Source organism: Eschscholzia californica, unplaced genomic scaffold (assembly GCF_041429995.1).
Source record: "Eschscholzia californica isolate CP2 unplaced genomic scaffold, dmEscCali1.0.p SCAF_1, whole genome shotgun sequence".
Lineage (NCBI taxonomy): Eukaryota > Viridiplantae > Streptophyta > Magnoliopsida > Ranunculales > Papaveraceae > Eschscholzia > Eschscholzia californica.
Window position 1 is genome coordinate 87,212,089 of NW_028238198.1, and position 17,269 is coordinate 87,229,357.

At 38.8% G+C, this 17,269-nt stretch overlaps 1 protein-coding gene and 1 pseudogene across 2 annotated transcripts; both read right to left on the reverse strand.

Annotated features, from left to right (window-relative positions):
* Window positions 1-8,630: 8,630 nt before the first annotated feature.
* LOC147570696 (uncharacterized) lies at window positions 8,631-17,211 on the reverse strand. The gene is made up of 4 exons (XM_086664672.1): window positions 15,639-17,211; window positions 13,922-14,571; window positions 11,015-11,110; window positions 8,631-10,952 (listed from the first exon to the last, which is right to left on the reverse strand). Exons 1-4 carry the CDS (start codon window positions 17,191-17,193, stop codon window positions 8,655-8,657), a joined length of 4,599 nt encoding a protein of 1,532 aa, XP_086520798.1. The 5' UTR covers window positions 17,194-17,211; the 3' UTR covers window positions 8,631-8,654.
* On the reverse strand, window positions 12,855-15,634 carry LOC147570697 (uncharacterized; annotated as a pseudogene). Its single transcript, XR_015231488.1, has one exon. The product of XR_015231488.1 is annotated as an uncharacterized LOC147570697 (transcript).
* Window positions 17,212-17,269: the final 58 nt, after the last annotated feature.

Consider the following 17,269-nt stretch of genomic DNA (forward strand, 5'->3'; position numbering starts at 1 on the left):
CTTTGTCGATATTGTCTCTGCTTTAACCACCTCACACAGATACAAACTTTTGTTCTTGGTGAAGGCACCATGAGCCGATCCAAAAGGCCTCGGTACTTACTAAGCTTGAGCGTACATCTATAGCCCAGACTCTGGACACTCTTGCGAGCAATGTGGGACTATTACACAATTTTTCTTAATTTCATCCTTAATTATGTTTTTTACGGAATTCTTTCACCCCTGATAATTATTTTTGCATTTTAGTACTCGCATTTTATTCTGTTATCATGATATGATATAAAAAAATTTAGTATATATAAGTTATTGAGAAAAATGTAGGTAGAAAAGACATGGTACTCCTGTCACAAGTGAGGCCATAATTTAAGAGGCTCCCCCCTGTTGTCCCATTCAATTAACAAAATTAGGAAAACAAATTTGAAGGTTTCAAAGCATCTCTCATCTTTTCAGTTCAATTCCAACATTAATACTTGTCCCCACCAACCACCATCTTTGCTTCAAAATTCCTAAACAGAGAAAAAGCTTCAAATTTCCAACATTAGTAGTTGAATCATTGAATCCATATACATGCACCCAAATAAATGAAGGAGGAGAGCCTAAAAGAAAGCCAATCAAATAGAACTTTCTTGTGTGTCCAACTTAGTTGTTATGCACGCCTGAGTCGTTAGATTGATTTACATTTTTTTGAAGAATACAAGAAAGATATATACACGTGAAAAACACACGAGTTGACGTATCACACAAGAAACAAACATATCACACTCATACATTATACTAGGCCATCTTATTCATCATGATTATATCCTGCAAAAATTTATTGTGTTTCACATGTTTAATACTACTTGTGAATACTATATCTAAATTTATTGTGTCCACATGTTTGGTGCTATTTGTGAATGCTATATCTAAAGTTTACTTTAAAAAAAATATCACTTTTTCTAGCCATCTCATGTGCTTAGCAACAAATAGAGATCTATTTGATAGACAACCAATATGACATTGGCATGGAAGGTGATGTAAATAGGTAATAATGTTGTTAATAACTCACATTTGCTTGTACCCACATCAACTTGTAAATGTGGTTTGTTCATAAACTCAAATCAGTTGTAAATAGGTAATGTTGTTAATAACTCACATTTGAATGTTGTAAATTGTGTTTGATGTATTGAGTCATGAGAGATTGAAAGAAGAGATTGAAAGAAGAGATTGAAAAAGAAGAATGAGGCCGAGAATAACCAAAAAGAAAATAGAATTGGCATATATATATATATATATATATATATATATACTCCCTTTTCATCATTAAGAAATCCACATAAGTATATACTTGTTATATATGAACATACCTTTCTTGAATTGTTTGTTACTCCTTATTAGTAGAAAACAATGAGATCGATGTAGAACGAGCTACTAGGAAAATCCTTGGCGAGTACCAGTTATAGTTTAATATAGAAAGTGTAAGAAGACTATATCATCTACTTTAGCTCAATGTTTTAGTGGTTGATACTAAGAAAATTCTTGGTTGTTATATCGTCTTTCTCTCATGTGGGACTATTCATTTCACGCTCATAAAACAAGTTTTTACTGAACAAATAGACGGTGATATTTAAAGAAACTTATAATAAGATCAATATTGTTTAATTCAAATTCTCCTTATCATTTTTTTTAGGAAGGTAGTTAGGTATTTGTGTCTGGAACCCTAGACCTAAAGAAGCTTTTGACGTGGGAAAGCGTAACTGTATCATCAAATAAAACCTGGAAACAGAGTTGAACTCTGATCAATTAAAAGAAAAATTGTTGGAATTCTTATTACTAAATCATTACATGGACATAATTGGTGGATGAAACCTCAAAATGAACAACAAAACTTTCAAACAAACAGAATTTTCAAATAATATAGGAAATTCAATTCTGAGATCGACGTTTTCTGTTTTTTGGCTTTGTGTTACTGGATGCCTCATTTAGTTGGGTATCACTGCTGCTGCCTCAATCTATATCACCATCTGGGCCTAAACTTCTTCTGAATAACCTTCTTTGTACTATCAGATTGAGGATGCAACCATTCAATATCTAAAATTTGTATCATTTCAAGGGCTTGTATATCAATGTCTTGTATATGTGGAAGGAAACCTTGGAAATTACGACATTCTCTAATGATCAGATGCGTAAGTCTAGGATGATATATCTGACGCGGCAGAAACTCAAGTTGTGGAAAATCCACAATGTGAAGGTGTTGCAGAGAAGTGATAATGTTGTTGATATTCAATACCTTGGCATTGACTTGTCTAATGGTGAGCTCCACAAGACAGGGGAAATTAGTTGGGAATGTGATCAACTTTGGGCAATATTCAATGTACAAATAAACAAGCTTCGGAAAATAACAAGAAGCTGTCTCCTCCACTTCCTCAATCCATTCTTCCAAATTTTCCATATTGTTAGAACATTCGTCGCGGAAGCTATCGAACCTATCCTAGAAATTGATCCGATTATGAAGATTAATCGAAAAGCTAAGCCAAAATCAAATATGCGAACAGAATTTAACGAGGTTCGGCTTTAAAGCCTACGTCCTCGGGCGAACAAGAAATCTTTATTGAAGGATAGATGAAGACGACTCACACAACCCGCAAGTTCGTCCCAAGATGGTACCGTATAGAAATTAACCTTCTATACTAGATCTTCGACGACCGAGAAATTTAACACCGCTCAAAACTATGAACAAAAAATTTCTCTCTCACTTGCTCTCTCTCTTTAGCTCTCTCTAAAGAAGAGTTGTTGTTGCTTGTGTTGGTTGATTGTTGTTTACAAATACTCAAGACCCCTTTTATAATTAATATAAGCCGGTGGCATCCCTCCTAAATTGAACCAAAATTTAGAAATTGAATCCAAACCGCCTATTGCTTAAACCGCCTATTGCCATGTTTGAAACCGCCTATGAGTTTTGGAAACTGCCAACTAAACCCAACTAAACCGCCTCTCACAATTCTCCACCTCGTACACAATTTGATATACTTCAAATTTTGGACGAACACCAGGATACTCCTTGTAAGATATATTTGCTTCTTGTAACTTCATCCGACTGCGCCATATGACCATGGCTGCCTACGCACCCTTTTATAGGATCAAGCCTACCGTAGTTCTACCAACCCTTCACATAAAGATTACCTTGTCGCCATTACGTCCTTTCGGGCAACTTAACACGAGCCGATTTGTAGCAATTCTAGGCAATGCTGAAACTTGCTACATGTCACCACTTTAGTCAACATGTCCGCGGGATTCTCATCTGTGTGTACCTTCATTAGAGAAACATCACCTTCCTCTATGACATCTCGTACAAAGTGATACCTGACATCGATATGCTTAGTACGAGCATGATGAACCTGATTCTTCGCCAAGTGGATTGCACTTTGACTATCACACCATACATCCACGCACTCCTGCTTAATCCCTAGATCATCCAGAAGACCCCACAACCACAATGCTTCCTTCACACCCTCGGCCATAGCCATATACTCGGCCTCCGTAGTAGATAACGCAACTGTAGATTGTAACATCGATCGCCAACTAACTGGAGCACCATGTACCTTAAATACATAACCAGTAGTAGATCGTCTTCTATCTAGATCGCCAGCATAATCCGAGTCAACATAACCGCTTACCTGACATGTGTCTCCACCAAAGCACAAACCCGTATCAACAGTACCCTTCAAGTACCTCAAGACCCACTTCACAGCTTCCCAATGTGTCTTTCCCGGGTTTGCCATAAACCTACTAACCACACTGACCGCCTGTGAAATATCCGGACGAGTACACACCATAGCGTACATCAAACTGCCAACTGCACTAGCATACGGTACACGATCCATATGATCCTTCTCCACCGTAGTAGTGGGAGATTGTTTTCCCGAGAACCTGAAGTGTGGTGCCAAAGGTGTTGACACCGCCTTCGCATTCTGCATCCCAAATCGAGAAACTACTCGTTCGATGTAACCTTTCTGATTCAAGTATAGTTTCTTACTTGATCGCTCTCTCTTAATCTCCATTCCCAGTATCTTCTTTGCAGCGCCCATGTCTTTCATCTCAAACTCTTGACTGAGTTGAGATTTCAACTTATCTATCTCCACCATGCTTCTAGAAGCAATAAGCATGTCATCCACATACAAAAGGAGATAAATAAAGTCACCTTCGCGAAGCTTCTTGATGTATACACAACAATCATAGTCACTTCTGCGAAAACCATGCTTTAGCATGAAAAAATCAAATCGTTTGTACCATTGGCGAGGGGATTGTTTCAATCCGTAAAGAGACTTCCTCAAACGACATACTTGATTTTCTTTACCCTCAACCTTGTATCCCTCAGGTTGAGCCATATAAATTTCTTCTTCCAAATCTCCGTGCAAGAAGGCGGTTTTAACATCGAGTTGTTCCAGCTCAAGATCACTGTGAGCAACAATACTCAATAGCACCCGAATAGAAGTATGTTTCACGACCGGTGAGAAAATCTCATTGTAGTCGACCCCTTCTTTCTGTGCATAACCCTTGGCCACTAGTCTTGCCTTATACTTTGTACCCTTGATCTCGGAAGAATCCTCTTTCTTTTTGTACACCCATTTACAACCAATAACAGACTTACCTTCGGGCAATGGGACAACCTCCCATGTCTGGTTCTTGTGAAAAGACTCCATCTCTTCTTGCCTAGCAACCAACCAACTCTCTCTTTCCGCCGCGGTGATAGCTTGTTTGAAGGTGACCGGCTCGTCGTCTTCCACCGAGAGTGCATATTCAACCAGATTTGCCTGCCCGTAATGCCTAAGAGGTTTGTTTGACCCTAACCTCTGTACCGGCTTATATAACCGTTTCGGCCTAGTGTGTACCGAAACATCCTGCTGCTGTTGTTGTAAAACTTGTGTACCTTCCCCTTGAACCTCCTCATGATCGGGTTCATCAATTTCCTCATCCTGGGTATTAGCCTGATGCTCCACCTGATCATGATTCCTAGAAACCCGTTGGTCTTCGGCTTCTACTTCCACTACTTGAGCTTTAGTAGACCCAACATCACCACAACTAGGCACCGTAGCTTTCGCCATAGCTACAATAGACGACTCATCAAACACCACATCTCTGCTGATTACAAACTTCTTGTCTTCCGTACACCATAGCCGATAACCCTTGACTCCTGTAGCATATCCTAAGAAAATTGCCTTCTTTGCTCTATTGTCAAGTTTGTTACCTTTAACATGGTAATAGGCCGTACAACCGAAAACCTTAAGTCTCCCGTAATCTGCATGTTCACCTGACCACACCTCGTAAGGTATGCCGCCATCTAAAGAAGAATGTGGAGACCTGTTCACAATATAACAAGCTGTAGCAACAGATTCTGCCCACCATTCTACGCCTAATCCCGAATTGGAGCGCATACATCTAGCCTTCTCAAGTAGTGTACGGTTCAATCTCTCTGCGACTCCATTCTGTTGAGGTGTGTTTACTACTGTCCAGTGCCTCACAATGCCTTCCTGATTACAAAACTCCTTGAATGCCCCATCCGTGTACTCGGTCCCATTATCCGATCTTAACGTCTTCAGCTTTCGACCAGTTTTGTTCTCAACCATTGCTTTCCACACCAGGAATGTGTTGAATACCTCATTCTTATGCTTCAGAAAAAAAAGCCAGACAAATCTCGAATGATCATCAACGAATGTAACAAAATACCTGGAACCACCCTTGGAAGGTAACTTTGCCGGTCCCCAGACATCGGTATGTACGTAGTCTAATACCTCTTTGCTCCTGTGCTTGCTTGTAGAGAACGTCACCCTGTGTGCCTTCCCGAACACACAATGCTCACAAAACTCCATGCAAGGCTTCTTCATGTCCTTCAACAAGCCTTTCCCGCACATCATAGTTAGACCCTTTTCTGACATATGCCCAAGGCGCATATGCCAAAGCCTCGTACTAGCCGTTGGATCCCTTCCACTGATTCCTACTGCTACATCTCCAGTAATTGTTGTCCCCAAAAGTTTGTATAAATTACCGTAACGAGTACCTCTCATTACCACCAAAGAACCCTTAACGACTTTTATGGAGCCATTCTCTATAATTATCTTACAGCCGTTCCGCTCCAACACACCAAGGGAAATTAGATTTTTCCGCAAATCGGGTATGTGTCTTACGTCCGTCAATGTTCTCACCACTCCATCGTGCATCTTGATCCGTATTGTTCCGAGTCCCACAGTTTTACATATACTATCATCACCCAGTATAACTGTACCACCATCTATACTCCTATAGGTAGTAAACAACTCCCTATTTGGACACATATGGTGTGACGCCCCTGAATCAAGCATCCACTTATCGAAGATCTTCTCAGACACCTCTGTCACCGAGAAACATTCGTCTGCCTCTTCTGACACATATCCCGCCTCTTGCATCTCTTGTTTCTCCTTGTAGCCTTCGTTCTTTTGCTTCAACTTTCTCTTTGGACAAGCCGCTTTAAAGTGGCCAAGCTCACCACAACTAAAGCACGTTTTCTTGAAAGAGCCTCTAGATTTGGATCTAGATTTCCCGCCCTTTCCCTTTCCCCTTTCATTACTCCTCCCCCTCGTTACAAACAACCCTTGTGCTTGATCCTTGTCTACTCCACCCGACGCCATACTGCTAGTAGCAACCTTACGAAGGTCATCCGCTAATAGCGAATTTCTCGTCTCTTCCATGCTTAGACTATCACCAACAAGCATCAAAGTTTGAACAAGGTTCTCATAGGATTTAGGTAATGAAAGTAACAATATGAGGGCTTGGTCCTCATCCTCAACCTTAACATCGATATCCTTCAAATCTGAGATAATCCTGTCAAACCTATTCACATAATCCTGAATAGAAGAACCCTCTTCCATTCTACATGTGAATAATTTGGATTTCAAGTAGACCCGATTCGTTAATGTTTTCGTCATGAAATTGCTTTCTAGCTTTAACCACACACTCGCCGCCGTTATTTCTCCGTCTACTAGGAATGCCACGTCCCTCTCAAGACACAACATAATGGTGGCCCGTGCTTCGAGATCTAACTCCTCCCAATCCTCATCTGACATATCTCCTGGTTTCTTTCCCGTCAACGTCTTGTGTAATTTCTGCGAGATTAGCAGATTCTTCATCTTCATCCGCCAATAAGAAAAATCGTTTTTCCCATTGAACTTCTCTATCTCATATTTCCCTGCTTTGACCGTACCACTTCTCGATCCCATCTTCTTCTTCGTTCAATCTCAACAAGGCTCTGATACCAATTGTTAGAACATTCGTCGCGGAAGCTATCGAACCTATCCTAGAAATTGATCCGATTATGAAGATTAATCGAAAAGCTAAGCCAAAATCAAATATGCGAACAGAATTTAACGAGGTTCGGCTTTAAAGCCTACGTCCTCGGGCGAACAAGAAATCTTTATTGAAGGATAGATGAAGACTACTCACACAACCCGCAAGTTCGTCCCAAGATGGTACCGTATAGAAATTAACCTTCTATACTAGATCTTCGACGACCGAGAAATTTAACACCGCTCAAAACTATGAACAAAAAATTTCTCTCTCACTTGCTCTCTCTCTTTAGCTCTCTCTAAAGAAGAGTTGTTGTTGCTTGTGTTGGTTGATGTTGTTTACAAACACTCAAGACCCCTTTTATAATTAATATAAGCCGGTGGCATCCCTCCTAAATTGAACCAAAATTTAGAAATTGAATCCAAACCTCCTATTGCTTAAACCGCCTATTGCCATGTTTGAAACCGCCTATGAGTTTTGGAAACTGCCAACTAAACCCAACTAAACCGCCTCTCACACATATGATCTAAACGAATCCATTTCAAGTGAAGAAGTTGACCAAGGCCTTGAAGTTGTTGAATTCCGTTGCAGTTTCTCAGTTTTAGCTGCACCAAATTTGGTAGAAAGAATGAGATATTAGTCATCCATGATGGAAGTTTGAAACCTTTATAGCCATGAATTTCCATTATCTTCAGATTAGGATGAGGTTGAAGGCCCTCCAGTGTGTCTTCATCCAAATGTCTGTTTTCGCCAATATCACTGAAATCCCATATTCGAAGGTGTTCCAGAGAAGTGATGTTTTTTATATTAAATAGCTTGGCATTGACTTGTTCAATGATGAGATTCTCAAGACAGGGAAAATTAGTTGATGGGAATGTAATCAACTGCGGACAAACTTTAATGAACAACTCATTAAGCATGGGAAAAGTAGTTGGTGGGAATGTAATCAACTTTGGACAATATTTAATGACCAACCTATCAAGCATGGGAAAATGACAAGAAGAAGAATATCCGGTAGATTCTGCTGCAATAGCTTCCTCTACCTCCTCAATCCATTCTTCTAAATTTTCCAAATGATCTAAACGAAGATATATCAACTGAGGAAGTTGACCAAAGCCTCCAAGTTGTTGAATTCCGTTGCACTTTCGCAGTTCTAGCTGCACCAAATTTGGTAGAGACAATGAGATATTAGTCATCCATGGTGGAAGTTTCAAACCTTTATAGCCATCAATACTCATTTTCTTCAGCTTAGAATGAGGTTGAAGGCCCTCCAGTACGTCTTCATCCCGATGCCTGTTTTCATCAACATCATCATCGTCATCATTATAATCATCATCAGTAGCTGAACGTGGACTCTGCTAGTTTAGCATCAACCACGTAATATTTGATTTTTCCTTTAAACGAGCTCGTTTGGCTTCCTCTATTCCACCACCTCTTACCCTCTTCAAATAATTGATCATTAACTCACCACCAATGAGGTTTAGACCTCCCAGGTCTCCAATACCACCAACACAATGTGATCCACTCACATCATACATATCTAATCTAAGACTTGTCAGGTTAGTCCAATTTCCTATGTATTTGGGAGGCTGACAGTTCCCTAGATGTAACTCGGTCAATTCCTTCAATTCAATAATACTGTCAGGCAAATCTCTTACACTTGTCTCAGAAATATTTAAGACACGTAAACGTTTCAAAACTCCCAAGTCTTTCGGTAGCTCACCAAGATTTTCACAACCGCGAATATTCAACATTTTCAAATCATGGCAATCATTAATGGAGTCAGGTAATTTATTTATCCCAGAACCAGTGAGATCAAATATTCTCAATTTTTTCAAATTTCCAATGTCACTGGGTAATCCTTGTAATCTTTCACAAAACTGGATGGTCAAAAACTGCAAGTTAGACAGGCTACAAATAGACTTGGGCAATTCTTCAAATTTTGAACACCAAGACAACCCAAGATACCTTAGATTTTTCAATGCTCCGATGTCATTAGGGAGACCTCGAAGATCTTTACAATCGTTTAATATGAGTGTTTGCAAATTATATAGAGCACCGATAGTCAAATCATGTACTTGGACTGAGCAGTATGAGAGGCAAAGGTATCTCAAGTGTTTCAATTTGGCAAAAGAAAGAGGTGAACTCGTAATCATTGAATAACTCAAGTTTAATACGCGTAAGTACTTATTACTAAATACACAGTTTGATTCCCATGGACCCCTTGCAGTGAAGGCAAGAAAAGTGTGCAGTTTCTTTGGGAATGTTGTTGAAATTTCTTTTTTGTCAAAAACCACCCCTAGACGACGAACTTCTTTGTTAGAAATGGCATCCATTTCGCTCACCTTCACATTTAAGAACTCGTCATCCTCGCTAACACTTTGTGCAAGGTCATATATAAGATCATGCATCTTGTACTTTTTATCTAGTACTTGTGAATGAGTTTGGAGTAAGGAATTGTTTAACAAAATATTTAAAAATTTATTTCCTTCTTCTTCCATTGGTGATGGAACAAACCCTTCTGCTATCCACAACTGGACCATAGTTTCTCTATTAAACGTAGAGCCCCTTGGAAATATAGAACAATAAGAGAAACACTGTTTTAGATTAGGCGACAAACGATCGTAACTCAATTTCAGTAATTCCTTTATTCTAATTTCATTTTCTAAGCTTTTCATTACGGGATTGTCTTTTATATCCAGCCAGTCGCTTTGTTGATTTGTTATGTGCATAAGACTTCCTAGTGTTTGTGCTACAAGGGGAACTCCGCCACATTTACTTGCTATGCCTTTTCCTAGGTCTATCATATTTGAGCTCTCCTGTGCTCCGCCAGGAGAAAATGCTCGGTGTTTGATAATAGACCAACAACCCTCATCTGAAATCTGTTGCAGAATGTGAGGAGAAATCGCTCCCCCAACATTTGATGCAACCTCACAGCTTCGTGTAGTTACTAAAATTTTGCTCCCTTGAGCACCGACTACCAACCGTCTTTTAAGACTTGCCCATTTTCCAATATTTTTGTCCCAAAAATCGTCGAGGACTAACAAATATTTCTTACCGTTCAACTCTTTACGAAGTCGACTTACCAACACATCAGTGGTTGGTGTGTCACAAGTATATCCAGTAACTGTGTCAAGGATATCTTTTGAAACTTTATCCACAACAATATCACGATCAGAGATATATACCCATATTTTTAAGTCGAAGTGTTTGGTTACAGTCTCGTGATTATAGACTTGTTGAGCAAGTGTTGTCTTTCCAATCCCTCCCATACCCACAATGGATATGACAGAAATCTTTTCACCATCATGGGATTTAATCAGCAAGTCAACTATGTGGGATATATCATTCTCCCTTTCGACATTAATTTCCGTTTCATCTCCATAGGAGTCAGTGTTGTTTTGGTCGTCCCGCTGAAGATGATCAGTAGTACTAGTACTACCCAGCTGGTTGAATCCAAACTTAGCCATATCTTTGGTAAGATCATCTAAGTTTGTGTTAGTAGTTTTGATTTTATTAGCCATATCGTAATCAAATGAGATGTTGTTGATTACGGGTACTGAAAGTAAAATATCGCTTACCATGTCTCGCTCACCGCCAAGGTTCACAATGTGATCTCGACGCATTATTCGTAGGCAAAGTCGGCGAGCACGTCCTCAGCATCATAAGCGACATCTCTGAGGCGTTTCAACCAAAGCTTGACTGAATTTTCATTCACTTGTCGATTTTCGGCATCAGATATTACAGCCAAAATCATCTCCAGTGTCTTCTGAAGAGCTTGCAGATCACCTTTGACGTTCCAAACAGGACCAATCTGCGGCAACAGTTTCTTCAAGATTTCAGTTACACCATTAACTATGAGACCCTCAATTACTGGTGCCATTCTCTCTCTCTTTTTCTTGCTTTCTGTCTTTCTCTCTTTCTCTATCTCTCAGTAGTGATGAGTCTCATTTGCTCAATTATTCTCTTTTTATGGAGAGTCTCAATTATTATTTTTGAAGATAATGTTGTGTGTGAATTTTTTTTGTGGACGAGATGGTTTTCACCATACATGTAGGCCTAGACTTTTCGTATTTTCTTGAATCCTCTCTGCACCACAAATGTCGCCTAGACTTTTAGGTTTTTTTCAAGATATTGTTGTGTGTCGATTTCCTCGTGGATAAGATGGTTCCTTGAACCGTCTCTAGTTCTTTTTTAAGGCCAAAATGGAGGGATAAATAGAATTTCTCAACTAATAACTTTGTATTCATTGAGAAAATATTTTAAAGTTTGTTCCAACTTTTGTTTTTGTTTTCTAATTGTAAGCGTGCTTCCAATCCTTGACCTGTGGTGTGGAAACTAAACATTCTATCACTTGTAACCGAAGGTTGTTGGCTATTTCATTTGCTCACAAGAAGGTAATTTTCACACTTTTCATCTCTTACCGGAGGGTAGAAAATCGATTTTTATAAGAAAATCTACTTTCTCATCCTATTTGCATAAGTACTAAACCCACCCTAGAATGGTGTTGTTGGAAAAGTTTCATACAATGTGGAAATAAGTACGTTATGACAACCAACATGAACAACTTCATATATTCAATAATCCTAGATTTTTGAAAGAGTTCATTTCGTTTTAGCCCCCATAAGTACCTGGCAGTTGGATTTAGTGTTTAAGGATACAAAAAATTCAACTTTTTTCAGAAATACACTTGTGAACACTTCTCAAAACAATTTAGAACATTAAAGACCACTTCATCTCCTCTCGTTTCCTCTACTTCATCACATCTCAAAACATGGATAATCAGCTAACGAGCAGTTGCCCGATGGATAGTAGTTTCGGCGAAATCGTGAGAGATACTCATGCTTGTACTCGTACACATACATGTAACCCTCCTGAGAGATAGTGCTTAAAAAAAAGGGCGATGTTTTTTATTGCCTTGGTGATGGATTGAAGTGTTTCTTTTTTCATTTGGAAGTCGTTAGGTAAACAAAATATACACAGAGAAACTGAACTTTGTCGGGTAGTATAGTGCTTAGTTTTGAATTTGATTGTCGAAGAAACGCCATTAAAAGTACACAATGAGTAACCTACAACAGTTTTTAGTTTACTTGGTTTTCATTGATGATCTTTTTCTCGGTATGTTTTCTTCTGCTTTACGCCTGCTGGCGGGTGAATGGGATACTGATGATAATTATTTTTTTGATTAGCTTCGATTAGCTTCCTTATACCCCATCTGATAAAGCTTTCATTTGTTGCAGATTCGACGAAAGACATGATAGTTTTAGTTTTGGGTTTTCTTATGGCAATCAACATGAACAAAGTAAAGCAGTGGCATCCTTAGTTGTGGAAGATGGCTCTCTATCTTGTAAGTAACTGTGAACAACTGTTTTCTCTAATAAGATCAATTGTCTAGTAATGTGTGTGTGTGTCTCGAACCCTGAGACTTGGAAAGTGGAAAACAACTTGATCACCACTCTCTTTCTCATTTTCCTATCAGAACATAAGTGGAGTCACACAAAATGTATTATGACTGACCTAAAGAAATTTTTGACGTGGGAAAACATAACTGGTAGATGAAATTGAATTCTTGATCAGTTAAAGAGAAATTGTTGGAATTCTTATTATTAAATCATTAGATGGACATAATTGGTAGATGAAACCTCAAAATGAATAATTGAACTTTTAGATGAACACAATTGATTTTTAAGTCACCACCAATGAGGCTTAGACCTCCCAGGTCTCCAATACCACCACCAGCACCAGCACAATGTGACCCACTCACATCATACCTATCGAATCTTTCAAGGCGAGTTAGGCTGATCCATACCTTGCATTGTTCCAATGGTGTAGTTTTCAGACCATGTAAGACTTGTCAAGTTGGTCCAATTTCCCCAGATTTACTTCCTCCAGATTGCATAGCCCCCCGGTGCTAGTACATGACTTCGGTAACAATCTGATTTTAGTACCTTCCAAGTTTAGTTTCCCAAGTTTCAAATCTCCAATAACTAAGGTCTAATTCGGTCAATTCCGTCAATCCGGTAACATTGCAAGCAAATCTCTTGTACTTGTTGGAGAAATATTTAGGACACATAAACGTTTCAAAACTCCCAACTCTTCGGTAGCTCACCAAGATTTGTACACCTTTCATCATTCAACACTTCCAAATCATGACAATCATTAACCGACTTGGGTAATTTACTTATCATAGTACTAAAGAGATTAAGAATTCCCAGTTTTTTCAAATTTCCAATGTCACTGAGTAACCCTTGTAACTTAATACAACACATTAAGGCATGCTTGTGTTCAAGTAGAAAGCATTTTTATCTTGTTTAGCATCCCATCCTCTTCTTAATCCACCTCCCAATCCTCTTGAACCACCAGAGTAAATGTTAATCTTTGTGAATTGATCCATTAGGTTCAGCAACTGACTCAAACTCCTCCGTGGAGAAAATGGGTATAAAAAATCTCTGTTATTCATAAAATCGATTTAGAAACAAAAACGGAAATTATAACTGTGTTATGAAAACCAACATGAACAACTAAAAGCATGTGTCTTGTCTAATAAAGAAAAAATAATAGTAAATAAGACGAACCTGTATCACCATATATGTTAGTATAGGTGCTAAAACTTCTTCTCAATAACCTTCTTTGTACTATCAGATTGAGGATGCAACCATTCAATATCCAAAAAGCGTAAGCTCTCAAGGTCATCTAAGTCAATGTCTTGTATATGTGGAAGGAAACCTTGGAAATTTGGACATTTCTTAATAACCAGAGTCTTGAGTCTAGGTTGTAATAACTGGCGCGGCAGGAACTCAAGTTGTGGAACATCCACTATGTCAAGGTATTTCAGAGAAGTGAAGTTTGTGATATTCAATACCTTGGCATTGACTTGTTCAATCTTGAGCCTGATCAGAAGAAAATTAGTTGGGAATGTAATCAACTTTGGGCAAAATTCAATGACCAACTCAACGAGCATGGGAAAATAACAAGAAGCTGTCTCCTCCACTTCCCCAATCCATTCTTCCAAATTTTCCGTATGATCTAAACGAATCCATTTCAAGTGAAGAAGTTGACCAAGGCCTTGAAGTTGTTGAATTCCGTTGCAGTTTCTCAGTTTTAGCTGCACCAAATTTGGTAGCGAGAATGAGATATTAGTCATCCATGATGGAAGTTTCAAACCTTTATAGCCATCAATTCTCATTTTCTTCAGATTAGGATGAGGTTGAAGGCCCTCCAGTACGTCTTCATCCAAATGTCTGTTTTCGTCAACATCATTAACAACATCAATATCTGAAGGATGACCCCAGTTTAGTATCAAATACGTAATATATGATTTTTTTCTCTTAAATTTGCTCGTTTAGCTTCCTCTGCCCCACCATCTCTTACCTTCTTCAAACAATTGATCGTTAAGTTACCACGAATGAGGTTTAGACCTCCCAGGTCTCCAATACCACCACCACCAGCAGCATAATGTGATCCACTCACATCATACCTAATTAATGTTTCAAGATGAGTTAGGCGATCGATTCCTGACATTGTTCCTATGGTGTCGTAGGACGATGTAAGACTTCTCAGGTTAGTCCAGTATCCTATGTATTTGGGAGGCTGACAGTTCCCCAGATGTAACTCGGTCAATTCCATCAATTCAATAATACTTTCAGGCAAATCACTTATACTTGTTCCATAAATATTTAGGACAAGTAAAAGTTTCAAAGCTCCCAAGTCTTTGGGTAGCTCACTTAGATGTCTACACCAGCTAACATTCAACACTTCCAAATCATGACAATCATTAATGGAGTCAGGTAATTTGTTTATCTCAGAACCAGTGAGATCAAGAATTCTCAGTTTTTTCAAATTTCCTAAGTCACTGGGTAACCCTTCTCATTTATGACAATTGTGGAGTAACAGAAACTGCAAGTTAGATAGGCTACAAATACACTTGGGCAATTCTTCAACTTTATAACATGAATACAGAGCAAGATGCCTTAGATTTTTCAATGCTCTGATGTCATTAGGGAGACCTCGAAGATCTTTACAATAGTTTAATATGAGTGTTTGCAAATTATATAGAGCACCGATAGTCAAATCATGTACTTGGACTGAGCACCATTCGAGGTTACGGTATCTCAAGTGTTTCAATTTGGCAAAAGAAAGAGGTGAACTCGTAATCGTTGGATGAGCCAAACTTAATATGCGCAAGTGCTTATTATTAAAGACACAATTAGATTCCCATCCATATATTGTATTGAAGGTAAGAAAACTGTGCAATTTCTTTGGAAATGTTGTTGGAATTTCTTTCTCGTCAAAATCCACCCCTAGACGACGAACTTCTTGATTAGAAATGGCATCCATTTAGCTCAACTTCACATTCAAGAACTCATTTTTCTCACTAACACTTCGTGCAAGCTCATATGTAAGATCATGCATCTTGTACTTTTTATCCTGTTTTGGTGATTGAGTTTGGAGTAACAAACTGTTTACCAAAATATCAAAACATTTATTTCCTTCTTCTTCCACTGGTGATGGAACAAACCCTTCTGCTGTCCACAACTGGACCATAGTTTCTCTCTCAAATTCCCAGCCTCTAGGAAATATAGAACAATAAGAGAAACACTGTTTTAGATTAGGCGACAAATGATCGTAACTCAATTTCAGTATTTCGATAATTCTACTTTCACTTTTTAAGGTTTTCATTACGGGCTTGTCTTTTATTTCCAGCCAATCTCGTTGTTGATTTTTGTTGTGCATAACACCTCCTAGTATTTGTGCTGCGAGGGGAACACCGCCACATTTACTTGCTATGCCTTTTCCAATATCTATCATATTTGAGCTCTCCTGTGCTCCGCCAGGAGAAAATGCTCTGTGTTTGATAATAGACCAACAACCCTCATCCGAAATCTGTTGCAAAATGTAAGGAGAAACCGCTCCCCTAACGTTTGATGCAACCTCAATGCTTCGTGTAGTAGCTAAAATTTTGCTCCCTTGAGCACCGACTATCAAACGACTTTTAAGACTTGCCCATTTTCCAATATCTTTGTCCCAAAAATCGTCAAGGACTAACAAATATCTTTTGTCGTTCAACTCTTCACGAAGTCGTCCTACCAACACATCAGTCGTTGGCGTGTCACAAGTGGATTTCTTAATCGACTCAAGGATATGTTTTGAAACTTTATCGACAACAATATCATGATCAGAGACATAAACCCATATTTTTAAGTCAAAGTGTTTGGCTAAAGTGTGGTGATTATAGACTTTTTGAGCAAGTGTTGTCTTTCCAATCCCTCCCATACCCACAATGGATATGACAGAAATTTTTTCATCATCATGTGATTTAATTAGTGAGCTAATTATGTTGGATATGTCATTCTCCTTCTCGACATTACTTTCAGAGTCGTCTCCATAGGAGGCAGTGCTGTTTCGACCGTCCCATTGAAGATGATCACTAGTATTACTAGTACTAGTACTACCCAGCTGGTTGAATCCAAACCTAGCCATCTCCTTAGTAATTTTATCTAATTCTGTGTTGATAGTTTTGATTTTAGTAGCCATCTTGGAACCAAATGAGATGTTTTTGGGTACTGAAAGTAAATAATTGTTTACCTTGTCTCGCTTACGACCACTGTTCATAATGTGGTCTTGGCACCTTAATTCGTAGGCAAACTCGTCGAGCACGTCGTCAGCATCGTAAGCCACATCTCTGAGCCCTTTCAACCAAAGCTTGACTAAATTGTCATTAACTTGTCGATTTTCGGCATCAAATATTACAGCCAAAATCATCTCCAGTGTCTTCTCAAGAGTTTTCAGATCACTTCTCATGTTCCAAAGAGGACTAATCTCATTTGAGATCACACCCACCAGTTTCTTTAAGATTTCTGTTACACCATTAACTAGGAGACCTTCAACTGTTGCCATTATTCTCTCTTTCTTTCTCTATCTCAGTAAGGATGGGGTCTCATTTGCTCTCTCTCTCTCTCTCTCAATTATTATT

What these genes read in the sequence shown, in the direction of transcription:
- LOC147570696 (XM_086664672.1), bottom strand. Translation starts at nt 17,193, where the DNA reads ATGGCAACAGTTGAAGGTCTCCTAGTTAATGGTGTAACAGAAATCTTA. An exon ending in AATCTGATAGTACAAAGAAG is followed by an intron (nt 11,111 to 13,921) that starts GTTATTGAGAAG and finishes CTGTTGCCGCAG; the next exon opens with ATTGGTCCTGTTTGGAACGT. An exon ending in CTGATGCCGAAAATCGACAA is followed by an intron (nt 10,953 to 11,014) that starts GTGAATGAAAAT and finishes TTATGATGCTGA; the next exon opens with GGACGTGCTCGCCGACTTTG.